Below are 12,512 nucleotides of genomic sequence, written 5' to 3' on the forward strand. Positions count from 1 at the left end.
CAAATCACTCGCTTTTTTGCTGTCAAAACCGTGGAGAGAAACAAGCACGGAAATGGAAACGGAAACTGATGTGTTAAGCAGCGAAGCTTTCATTGCTCGCGGTCCATTTCATTGATTATTTGTAGGTATCATTAACCTCCTCTCTTGCTCTTCCTCCCATTCCACTCCCATTCCTTTTCATATTGTACAGGATAGATAAAGAGAAGACTTATTGCTGACGCTTCTCAATACCTTCACGACCAACGTTGCTCAGGTCCACCTCCTCGCCCTTGGTAGCGGGCTCACGGAGACCAGACTGAGCGGCAGCGTCGGTGCCAATAGGGCCCTCCTGCTTGCCAGCGCCGACGTTGACGGTGCGAGCATCAGCCGACTGCCAGTCAGAAGCCCTAGGGGGCTGCTCGGGGAGAGGGAGGTTGGCCTGGGTCTCGGCAATCTTCTGCTCCTTGGATTTTGTCATTTTGATGAGAGAGAGAGAGAGAGAGCTGCTGAGAATGATTGTTAGTATTTATTCCTGATACAATTCAATATTTCGAAATGACACTTTTGACTTACTGGATTCAATGGTATTTGGGGTTGTGACGAAGAAGTCTTGTGATGTTGTGAGAGTTGGAGATGATGATGTTGTTGAACTGATGAAGCTTCTCTCAACGGTCCTTTAATATCTATTCATTCTCATTCACCTTCTCCATAATTACACTCTTTCCCTCCAAGCAAACGCAGGCACAAACTCATCACGATGCCATTTCCCAATTCTGACGTCAGTGATTCACTGACGTCACAAAAACATCACCGCGCAAAATGCTCCGGCCTCTTCTCCACATCGAAACATCATCTTTGATGTTACAGTACATGTTCCACGATGTTTCTGACAGATTCTGCATCTCTCAGAGGTACATACACTAATACATATTACTGTACAGTACTCAACGACCCACGCTAGCCACGCTAGAACAGATCGCGGATCGACGCCCATCCAATATCCCCGGGAGGTGAGGAGACTACAAGGATCACGACCAAGGTGATGCTGTCGCTGCTGTCAGGTACCAAGTCAATTCCTTGGTAAGCCTGACTCGGGACTCAAGCAGCACGCGACATATCAACCTTGATAAACCAAGGCACTCAGCTAGGTAAGGTAGCTAGGGTAGTCAATCGATAGATTCACCAAGCCAAGCAAGTATCTAAACCCGAACCAAAACCGAGGCTGGCACCCAAAACGCCCCAACTGCAATGTCATTGATGCAGTGCACAGTGGCTGTAAAGCAAATATCGACATCCAACACCCACTTCCAATCGTGACGTTTCAAACCCCCACTGCCTCAGACACGATCATGATCAACTCATCCTCAACTCCTCCCTCCCTCAAGCCACTCGTCGATCCGTCTCTGCAGATGTGGGCTTCTCTCCTGCGTCTGGGTTGAGGTAATCTGCGTCTTCGGCAGCTTCGTATTCGCCAATCAAGTCTGCAACAACCTGCCGTGCCTCATCAAACTCGTTGAGGTTCTCGGAAAACGGTGCTGTCTTCTTGTATCCTTCCATAAAGGCATTACGCTTACGCATGCCATCGTACTGCCTTAGGATTCTCTTGAAGAGCTGTAATTATGTGAGCCATTGTGTCGAATGGAGTGAGTAAACTGGAGATCTTGCATACCGTCGCAATACTTGTGTGGTTGGCGAGCATAAGACCGCTGACACGGTGGCTCATGGGGATGTATGGACTTCTCTTTGTCAGAGCAACTTGAATACTTGCAGGCCCCCATGGAATGAACGTGGCCAGTCGTCGTTCCCGGATACGAAGCAGACTCTTGTGAACATCCGTCGGATCAACTTCACCCTGAATGACATTGAGAATGGAGATGTAGCAACTTTTCTTGCCGGGAACAGTAGACACCATGCGGTTCTTGGGCTGTAGTAGACGTCTCATCACATCCAACACTGTCGTTTTGCGAACTGTCTTGGCTTGCTCGACTTGGTCACCGGTGAATGGCGTGTAGGCAGTCATGAGGAAATGACATCGGGGAGTTGGGATGAGGGAGGCTAGGATGCTGACAAGATCATTGTGCATGTAACCAGGGTATCGAAGTGTTGTTGTGCTGGCAGACATGACAGTAGCAACCTGATAATTGTCAGTGCCCTTGCTTCATCTTACACATGTCCTCACACTCGTGCTCTTGCAACGTGCACAACTGGCAAGATCGAGGTTATAGCACTCACCAGCTGGTTTGTTTGTTGAAAGGAAGGCTCCTGGACATGCAACCTATCGGCAGCAATGTGTGACAAAGCACCATTATCCAAAACGACAACAGAGTCAGCATTTTGTGTTAATCTTCGCATAGATAGGATACTGTTATAAGGATGAACAACAACGTCGCCCGCGTTCGTTGTGTCCGGGAAGACCGAGTACGTTTGGATGATCTTCTTGGGAAACCGATCGTTAAGCCTCTCAAGGAGGAACGATCCAAGACCTGATCCCGTACCGCCGGCAATTGAGTGCAACATCATGAAGCCCTGGGGTATGAAGCGTCAGTGAACAGGTTCTAGCCGGCCAAGCAAGACTCACCTCAAGAGAGTCACTGCCATCTGCCTCTCGATCAATCATCTCCATGATGTCCTCGTACACCGCCTCACCACTCTGGTAACCATCACCCCAGTTGTTGGCAGCACCAACGCCATCTTTGCCCACGTAAAAGTTCTCGGGGTTATAAATATTTCTGTAAGGTCCAGTCTGGATACCGTTGATGACCTACAGAAGCTGCTTAGCACTTGGTCACCTCGTTATCATGGTCCAAGACGCACCCTCGGTTCCAGATCAATTAGGATGGCTCGGGGTATGTATCTCGTATCGTCGCTCTGGTAGTAAAAGACATCTTTTCGGTCACCGCCTTCGGTCGCAAAGTCTTCTAGGTTTCCATCTTGGCTGATGCCGTGTTCCTGGCAGAGCTGTTGCCAAAACTGGCTTCCAACTGTGCACGAATAGAATCAGCAACGTTCGATTTATCTGTATGCGCATGGCCGCAAGAGCAAGCCGCAAGATGGAGGCGTAGATGTGGGCATATCGAGGAAGCAGATAATGGTCTGTATAGCAGCGGGGGGATGGGTTATAACTAACTGCTGTTGCCGCACTGCCCGGCCTGGATCGTAATGATTTCTCTGAGAATTGATATGTGAGTATCTGAATCAGGTTGTCATCGGCCGGGAGGATTGAACTTACCTGGGCATGTTGTTTAGAGGCTGAAAAGTTGTTGTTTTAGAGCCAAATCATTTTTCCCTCTGAGCATCGTCTTGGGGAAACTGACGCGACGCGTGCCGCACTCGTACCTGCCCTGAGCTTCTCTGCCTCCAGGGCAGCAGCTCCCCTACCACACAGACAGCACAGGCACGCCTGCATTCCCGCTTGTTGATCCCCGCCGCCGCGTTTCACATGAGCCTTAAGCTGAGCTCTCACTACCTAAGGTCATTTTCAATTTTGAACCTCAATTAACCTGAAAGGACGAGTACCTTACTTCTCCCTGCCTTGCTCTTCAAGATTACTGACCCAGTAGGGATTCACATGAGACCTTCAAAGTGGGTGGTCAGTTTATGCATGTTCCAGTGACTATCCTCTCGGGATGATTTCTTCTTGTTTCATGGCTCAATTACAACTACAATATGACAAACTTATAACTTCAAACATGCCATCACTAGGTACTGAAACATCAAGATTCTCCCAGGCCCCTCAGTATAACTTATTAAAAACAACTTTTGTATTCCATACACTGATCAAGTCAATCTTTGCCTGCTTGAGCATTCCCACGAAAATCCTAAATGTGACTTTGCCCGCAAAAAGAAGATATAAAACGTCGAATGCTTGACAACGCCCGCAATGCTGCTCCTTGCACCTTACCTTTCTATGTAAGCACCTGATATCAGAGTGTGCTTCTATATACTCTTCTCCAGTTCCCTCCACATTACTTCTTCTTGTTATGGACTTTGTTCTTCTCCAAAGCTTCTGCAAGCTCCTTAGCCATGTCCGCCGTCTTGACCTGAATCATCCAAGTCTCAAGTCCATCACCCTTCTCGTTCGACGTGGTCATCTTGACGTACTTCTTGTCAGCCTTGTAAGACATGTCGGCGAGGACTGCTCGGTTCATAGCAATATGTCCACGGGGCTCTGCTCGCAGGAGAAGACGAACAACACTCGTCTCCTTGTGCTTTAGCAGTCGAAGAGCTCCTACACCCTGTACAGACCACGGACTCTGAGACTTGGGCTTCTTGTCATCCGACTTCTCGCTGGCCGGCACAAACTTCAACACCTTTGCCCGTACATCATGCATGATATCCTCGTCCTGCTCCAGGTTCTCGGCCAAGTTGACCTGCTCGTGCTTCTCGCCTTCTTCATCGCCTCCGGCGGCTCCTTCGGCTTGGTTCGATGGTTCCGGGGTCCCGCCAGCTGGTGTTGTGGCCAGGCTAGAGCCTCCCCCAAGACTGAACGGTGTGTCTACACCCGTCGCTTTAGTGGGGCGATTTTCCGATGTGGAAAAATAGGAGACTTACTGGTCCCGGTGGTAGAACCACCAGCAGGCGGTTGAAGGTTGCCGTTTTGGTTGGATCCAAATGTTGGTACTGAGTTTTGCGCTGGCGAGGCTCCTGTGAAGCTGAACCCCGGCGCTCCGGTAGATCCAGACGCCCCTCCAAAAGCGGGAGCATTGTTATTACTGCCAGCTCCGAAGGCTGGGGTCGATGTGGCGTTGCTTGCACCTCCAAATTGGAACGGATTGGAACCTCCAGAAGGTGCGGCGGTGGCCCCAAAGCTGAACATGCCTCCAGGAGCTGATGATGGGGCAGAAGCTGCGTTACCTCCATCGTTGCCTGAGGAGAACGGATTGTTGAACGATGAAGAAGCAGAGTTTCCTCCAAACTGGAAACCGAATGACCCTCCAGAGTTGGTCGAGTTTGCACCAAAAGACGAGCCTGCATTGTTAGCAGCAGGTGTCGTTGAAGCACCGCCAAACAGAGGTGTAGAAGTGCCTGAGCCACCACCAAATGAGGGAGCAGCAGGAGCTGTAGAGGCGCCCCCAAAGCTGAAGATGGGTGCGGTCGAAGCCCCAGTGCTTCCACCATCGAATGCCTTCTTGGCCGGTGATGGTCCATCCTGCTTCATGGGACTACCATCAAGCGCGGCTGCACCAGACGACGTAGGCGACTGAGGTGCTCCAAATAGGGGCTTGTTCGCACCGTTGATCTTATCAGCACCAGTGGAAGGCGCCCCAAAGCTGAAAATGGGGGCCGCAGCAGGCTTGTCTGCCGGAGGAGCAGCGTCAGTCTTGGGCGCCGTCGCATCGCCAGAGCTGGGGGCACCAAACAAAGGCTTGGCAGTTGACGCCGAGGCATTGCCGAACAAGTTGGTGGCGGTGCTTGTAGGCTTTGCACCAAATAAAGACGTAGCAGTAGTCGATTCTGCACTGGGAGTACCAAAGAGTGAAGTCTTAGCAGTTTCATTGTTAGTGGGTTTGGCACCAAACAATGTAGACGACTGCATCGAGGGACCGCTTGACTCAGCAAGCTTGCTTACGGTACCAAACAGGTTGGTAGTGGGTGGAGGAGTGTTGGACTTCTCATCAGGCTTGGTTCCAAATAAGCTTGTAGCAGCAGGCTTTGTTGGCTCTCCAGCCGTAGCGGGTTTGGGCGCGAAGAGAGACCCAAAATTTGCCGGAGTCGCTGAAGCCTTAGACTCGAACAGTGACTTCATGGGGGCCTCGTCGTTCTCCTTGTCGGATTCACCTCCCGTCTTGTCAACCTGATCCGAGACTGGCGTTGCTTCTTTTTCCGCAGGCTTGTCCTGCTTGGCGGCACCGAATAGGTTCGAAGTGGGAGGCTTTGAGGCGAACAAAGAACTCGTCGGCGCTGAGGTGGTCTTTCCAAACAAAGAGGTAGTTTGGCTTGTGGATGCAGAGCCAGATGGCGCAAATTTGATAGGGGTGGTACTAGGGTTCCAGGTCTGGTCGACGGGCTTCTCAGCTGCTGTCTCGTCCTTCTCCCCAATACGCACCGGCTGTCCATCATTATCCTTGGTAACTCGGTCAAACAGACTTCGGCCAGGGGTGCTCTCCCTAGTACCAGGCGCACTAGATCCAGCAGCGAGGCCACTGGCAGGGGCAGGCTTCTGTCCGAACAGGCCTCTGCCAGCCTGAGAAGCAGTGTCGGCGCCGCTAGCTGCCGCACTTGGCTCGTCGCTGTTTCCGGTCGCCTGGCTATCATCCTCGACATCTGAGTCGGCCTCACTCTCGGCATCGGCATCAACACCACTGTTCTTGGCTGAGCTTGCGTCAGAAAGGTAGCCAAAGATGTTTCCACCAGAAGAAGCGCCAGCAGCACTGCCGGGCTTAGGGTTCTGAAAGATGCTGCGGGCAAGCGAACTACCGCCGCCGTTGGGCTTGTTGAACGCAAAGGGGTTTGGCTTAGGAGCAGGCCCATCATCAGTGGGCTTGGTAGTAGGTTTGAAGGGAGAGGCGGCGGGGGCAGTTGAGTTGTTGGCAATCTTCTCGAAGAGAGATTTGGCGGCAGAAGCAGTGCCCTTCTGCATCTTGGAGGGTTGACTATCAGCCTCATCGCTCACGGAAGCCCTGCGTTTGTTCTTGCCCAAGGTGGAAGCTGGAGTAGGAACGGGTGCAGGAGTTGGCGCATCCTGTTCCTGGTCATCTTCTTCACGGCCAGGAGCACGTCGCTTGTTGTTGCTGGAAGAGCCGTTCGCAGTAGCATCTTTGGCGATATCATCATCGGCCTTGCGCTTCTTGGTAGCAGTGGCCTTTGTAGGAGTTGGTTCGGCATTTTCTTCCTCTGGCTCAGGGAGACCATGCTCACGACGCCATCTCTTGAGCACATCCTGCGAAGGTTTAACATTCTGGAATTCGTAGAGTCCGTAGCGTAGCAGAATAATACTCCTGCTCTTCTCGAACTCCTTTGCAAAGTTGATTACATTAAGCTTCCAATCCTTCTTGGAAAAAATTTCGTTGGCCGCATATTTGAGTCGTCGGAGATCGAGAATACAGTAAAACTGTCGTCGCTGCTCTTCATCGAACTCGGGAGGACAGAGATGCGAGAGGAATTGGTCAGCGTAAATAGAGCCCTTGGAGTTCCAACCTGGAGGGATCTTCTTCGTTAGAACCTCGCCAGACAGTTCGGGATCGGGGTCCTCGATACGCATGTGGAACAGCTCCTTGGATGTGGTCTTGGAGGCCATACCACGGGGCGTAGCATGTGCAGTCGATTCTCGATAGACACGGTTCGGCTCGGGGGTAGCACCGGGAGCGAACACCTTCTTCGGGGTGTTCTGAGGGATGTTCGGGGAGAAAGGAGTGATGGAGGGACTATCGGAGGTGGTAGAAGCCCTGAAGATATTACGGGATGTAGAAATGGTAGATCTGTTGAGGCTACTGGACGGGGTCTCATCGCGAGTCTTCAATAGCCTCCGTGCTGGCGCACTCTGCGGAACGCCGAGACGGCTACTCTTTAACGGCGTTGAGACGTAGGCGCGCTTCGCAAAAGGGAGAGCAGGACGCGGGCGAGGCGTGCCCTTGCCAGCCTCGGCGAGTTCGTTATCGCCGGGAATAGAAAAGGTGACCATCTTGCGCGACGGTCGATGGTTGTCGAATGGGTTTGAAGGTGGGAAAAGCTTTGTATGATGAAGGATGATGACGATGGAACCACGATCGAAGGACCAAGGCCAAAGGGTCGCGTTTTTTTAGAACCCGAGAGCGTGCGTCGAGGTAGGTTACGTGACCTGACCAGGTAGCAAAAGGAGAATAAAGAAAGGACAACGGCCAGAAATTGATGAGAAACAGTCAAGGAACAGCTAAAGAAGCCGTTTTTTTGACGAGAAGCGGTGCGGCGTGATGGATGGCAACGCAGCGCAGTCGCATTCAGTCCAGGGTCGCCCTGGGAAACCGTAACGAAAATATGAAAAGAGTTGTACGACGGGGGAGATGTTTTGGCCTGGGCGCCAGGTGCAGTCCAGTGCCTTTTGGCTGCCCGGGGGCCACCCGTGCTATGGGCGGGCGGCTGATGACCCTCTTTCACAGGCGCTCCACTCTTTAGGTTGGTTCAAAAAAAGTTGTTGTGGGTCTCCCGCCCAGGCTAAGCCAGGCCATAAGGAACCTCCATCATAAATTCTCAGGCACCAAAAACCGGTTGCGACAACATTGGTACGAAACCAAAGGCATCCATCTTGCAGGTCCCGTGACCGGCCTGCATCATGGATTTTCCCAAGACACTGGCTGTTCATCATCAGCCCATTTCAGATTTAGGTAAGACGTGCCATACCATTATTTCTGATGCAGATCAGCATCAGCCATTCAATCAACGGACGGGATTGGATGACAACCTGTGAGACTTGACAGAGCCGATTTCATATTGCACGACAGAGAACATCCTCACACATACATCAGGTTCATCTTACCCATCTGACAATGCTATCACTTAGAAACGGAAAGAAAAGCCAATCTTTAATTATCAAATCACCGAATCCCATTGTTGCATCCTGAGCTACCTAGTCCAAACTACCAAAAGAGCGTGATCTTCTCTCACCGAACATGTTACGAAGAGGTTCTTAGATATCTGGCTATGGCTTTGTCCATAGCTACCCGGTTTGATATCGTCGTTGTCAATAAACGACAGACGTATGAAAACAGAAGAAATAATACAGAATTGAAAAGAGAGGGAGTAAGCAGCATTGGCCAAAGTAAAAACGAATAAAGAATCAGATCCATAAACCCCATTCCCATCCTAAGAAATCAAATTGACGCTTACTTGGTGGCAAGTTTCTTCTTTTGCTCCTCCAGATACTCCTCATCGGAAGCATCCAGGATGTCGTATTCCTCGTCTGTCATGAATCCATCTTCAGAATAGTCCCATTCATCATCAATGGTTTCTGACTCTTTGGGCTCCTCAACGACAGAGACAGGCTCAACAGCCTCGTGGATGCTAGCCACAGGTGACTCTTTCTCAAGCTTGGGGAAAATCATCTGGCTCGAGGCTTGGCTATCATTCTCCTGCTTGGGCTCCTCAACACCCGCGGGCTCCTGCTTCGCCTCCTGCTCGGGCTCGGGCTCAGGCTTGGGCTCCTCCTTCACAATTCGGACATTAACATCACACCACAGTCTGTGACCAAATTTCTCACCGTCTGGACTTGTAAGACGCCAGTAGGAAATGACCTTGCCAGGCCGGGCGGGTGTCCGGAGAAGGACAGTAAAGGGAAATTCCTGACCAGGGCCAAGAGGAGCATAGCACACGGTAGACTCTGAGGCAGACACAAGCTCGGAGATGCCGGCAGGGTGATTAGAGTCAACATGGCCCATGTAATCGCCGCTCACAAATCTGACGGAGCAGCCAGCGGGCCAGTTCTCCTTGCCATCGTTGCGGAGAGTCCATGTTTGTTCGAAAACATGGTTAGGGGGAAGGATAGTACCATCAGGGATAGTCTCGCGAACGAATACACCCTTGAATTCCGCCTTGGGGGTAGGGATGGGTTCGGGAGTAGTAGATTCCTTCTTGATTTCCTTCTCTGCCTCAGACTCGGGCGTCTTGACGGAAACCTTGGCTGGAACAGGTTCAGTTGGCTTCACATCAACGATAGTGCGGACAGGGTTGATGGAGTTGCTGGGGACAGTGGCTTCAGTCTCAGTAGACTTGGACGAGCTCCGGTGGTCACCCATTTCAGGCATATCCTGGCCATCCTGGTTCTCGCCAGTTGTCGTAACACTGATATGACGGACAGGAGTCTTGAACTGAATCAAGGGATGAGTCTTGTTGTGCGCGTTAATGGGGCTGGCCTCGCAGTTGGCACAGAAGTCCAGATCATTGCAGATAGCACATTTGTACCGGGTGCCACGGATGTAATTGGGGTACACCTGACTTCCGGAGCAGAGAGGTCCGTCGCAGCAAATGCCCACATGGACGGCTGCTGGTGCGCGAGCACGGACATCAGTGAGTGGCTCATATATAGGCGCAAATCGGTGGCCAGGGTGGATGATCTTGACAGACTTGATGCAAGTAGAACAGTAATCCCAGTCAGGACAGTCGAGGCACTTATGACGGATACCTGTGATGTACTTGTCGCAGCCATCGCAAATGGCGTGGTGCATATGGTTACGGCCTGGGCTCATCTTGGCTGCAACATGATGGGGCATCTTGGTTCCCTTGACAGCAGGGGCAAATCCGTGCTTGGGGTGGTGGCCGTGCTTATCCTTAGCGAAGCATGGTTGGCAGAGATCGAAGTCTTCGCAGACTGTGCAATGAAGAAACTCAGCCTCAGGGTGTTCTTGCACACAGCAGTTGCATGTCCGCATGATGCCGAGAGAGGCCCAAGGAGCAGCGAGGGGCTCGAAAATTGGCTTAGACAATTGAAATGTCTGAACGGGAGGTGGGATCTTAGACTCGACCTTGGTCTCAATGACAGTCTCAACTTTGACCTCCGCCTTGGGCTTGGGCTTAGGGGCGATAGTCTCGGTGGTGCTCTGGACTAGTTGTCCATCAACAGTCGAGCGCTTGATCAACCAGTGATCTCGACCATGGCAGGTGATGCCTTGATCGACACATGACTGGCAAAGATCAAAGTCTCCATCGTCACAAGTAGAACAGTGGTAGTGAACATCAGGAATATTGTTTTCGCAGCTGTTGCAACAGACTGCGAAGCCAGGACCAGTGTGAGTGAACATGGCAGGGCATTTGTTCAACGAGGGACCTTCAGTCTTGGGCAAAGAAAATGGGGCTCGTTGATGCTTGGTTACGGGGAGAGATTGAGGGGTCTGCTTTGGCACCGACTGTCGTTCCATAAGATTAGCAAGGCGGCTCTCAAAATCCAGACGAGCATCCCGACGTTCTCCAATAAGTCTCGCAGCATCACTGAGGAGAGCAGAGTTGTAAGTTCGCGATAGAGGGCTAATACGGACCGGAAGAGTCGTCTCGGGAGATGTGATGATTGATGCTGGGGTTGGTGCAGGAACCTCAGCTGCGGGAGTGGGTGCAGGGCTTGGCTCTGCGGAGGTCTCGTGAGCTTCTTTGGGAGCCTCGTCCATGCCCATAGGAGAAGAACCAAATGCGGCGGTTTCATGCTCATCCTCGACGGTGACAGGCTTAGGTACTGTAATCTTGGGCTGTTCTTTGACGGTAACACGAATCTTGAGCTTAGACTTTGCCTTGGCGGCGCGGTAGAGTTGCTTGTAGATGGGGATGTTTTCGGCCTCAAGAAGAACATAAGACGCAGCAGAATCGGAGTATCGCTCAAATGCAACCTGAGCATCTCCAGGGATGTGCAAGAATGTACGGATCTGATATCGTGTTAGTTGTTGCTTAATCAATTACTGAATAGCCAACTCTGGTCTCCATGGTAAGGTGGCGACGTAGGATGACAAAACCTCTGGAACTTCTCAACGCAAGAGCAGTATTTGTCAACATACATTAGATTCAAGAGTTCTTGGGACCATATCCCGAAGAGGCATCTTGGTGCGACGAGTGATGCCCTCGAACATCACCTTGACGGTGATGGCATGGTCCAGACCAGCGTTATGCGTGGTGGAAGCCATTTTGGCGATATTTCCAGGAAGGCTGCTGAAAGAAGAGGATGTTAGGATCTCGGTTTATTCTCTTCGTACTCGATCCGCGAAGGACAAGGATGATGAAGAGAAGGGAAGAATGACGAGTGCGGATGGTGGAGCCTTACATATGGTAGCCTGGGGCGGTGACGAGGATGTTAATGCTGTTATCGGTGGTTGAGATAACCTAGCAATCGGCGGTGACAAGATGGTTGTCACTCGTCGTGAGAATCGGCAACCGACGCTCTGAAAATAAACGATGTTGGGCAATAAGAGAAAAGGCCGCCTGATGATAGATAGGCGCAAGAGTTTTAGAAGGAGGAGGAGAGGGTGAGATTGATGGAAGAAAAGAAGAGAAGAGGAGAGGATAAGGAAGAAGTAAGAAGAGAAGCTTCCACTGTACCACTGTACGCGGGTCCTGAGCTGCCTGTAGGTGAGGTGAGGTGCCTAGGATGGATGCCTGCAGGGGGGCGTGCTGCGAATTACTGATGCCCCGGATTTCAGGTAGAGACTGACTGACTACTTTTCCCTTGGCAACTAAATAAATCTGGCCGCAGACTCAGTGACACATTAGGTACCAAAGAAAGAAAGATACCTTGAGGCTACACTGTCATGCCACGGCAAGCCGCGATGGATTTTGGTCAGCCCCAAGTAGCGTGGCTGTAGCACCAGCCGACTCGCACCGTAACTCGTAGCGATTGGAAACTGGAAAACTCCCTGCACCAGCTGACGGGGGATGATCCGGGCTGGGCTGGGCTGGCTTCGGTACTGAGGGGTCGGTCGATCGGGGTACTTTTTCGGTGTTAGTGCATGGACTAGAAGGATGATGTGAGGCCGTCAGTGGACGGATGGCGATAGACGCAACCTTTGGGGCAAAAGGCAAAAGGGCAAAGATCCAATGCAGGCAATACTGATGATGACGAGGAGGTCTTACTGGTAGCCAGACCA

General features: G+C 51.6%; 3 protein-coding genes across 3 annotated transcripts; all 3 read right to left on the reverse strand.

The window, feature by feature from the left end:
• Window positions 1-208: 208 nt before the first annotated feature.
• FTJAE_10190 (tubulin gamma chain) lies at window positions 209-457 on the reverse strand (the record flags this gene model as incomplete). Its single annotated transcript, XM_037343007.1, has 1 exon — window positions 209-457. One exon carries the CDS (start codon window positions 455-457, stop codon window positions 209-211), a length of 249 nt encoding a protein of 82 aa, XP_037202749.1.
• A 902-nt stretch (window positions 458-1,359) lies between these two features.
• FTJAE_10191 (tubulin gamma chain) lies at window positions 1,360-7,600 on the reverse strand (the record flags this gene model as incomplete). Its single annotated transcript, XM_037343008.1, has 8 exons — window positions 1,360-1,590; window positions 1,649-2,113; window positions 2,212-2,505; window positions 2,558-2,740; window positions 2,794-2,960; window positions 3,316-3,353; window positions 3,949-4,474; window positions 4,531-7,600. The coding sequence occupies 8 exons, from the start codon at window positions 7,598-7,600 to the stop codon at window positions 1,360-1,362; spliced, it is 4,974 nt and encodes a 1,657-aa protein (XP_037202750.1).
• A 1,177-nt stretch (window positions 7,601-8,777) lies between these two features.
• On the reverse strand, window positions 8,778-11,555 carry FTJAE_10192 (ZZ type zinc finger domain protein; the record flags this gene model as incomplete). Its single annotated transcript, XM_037343009.1, has 2 exons — window positions 8,778-11,300; window positions 11,430-11,555. 2 exons carry the CDS (start codon window positions 11,553-11,555, stop codon window positions 8,778-8,780), a joined length of 2,649 nt encoding a protein of 882 aa, XP_037202751.1.
• Window positions 11,556-12,512: the final 957 nt, after the last annotated feature.

Source organism: Fusarium tjaetaba, assembly GCF_013396195.1.
Source record: "Fusarium tjaetaba strain NRRL 66243 chromosome Unknown NRRL66243_c0000237, whole genome shotgun sequence".
NCBI lineage: Eukaryota > Fungi > Ascomycota > Sordariomycetes > Hypocreales > Nectriaceae > Fusarium > Fusarium tjaetaba.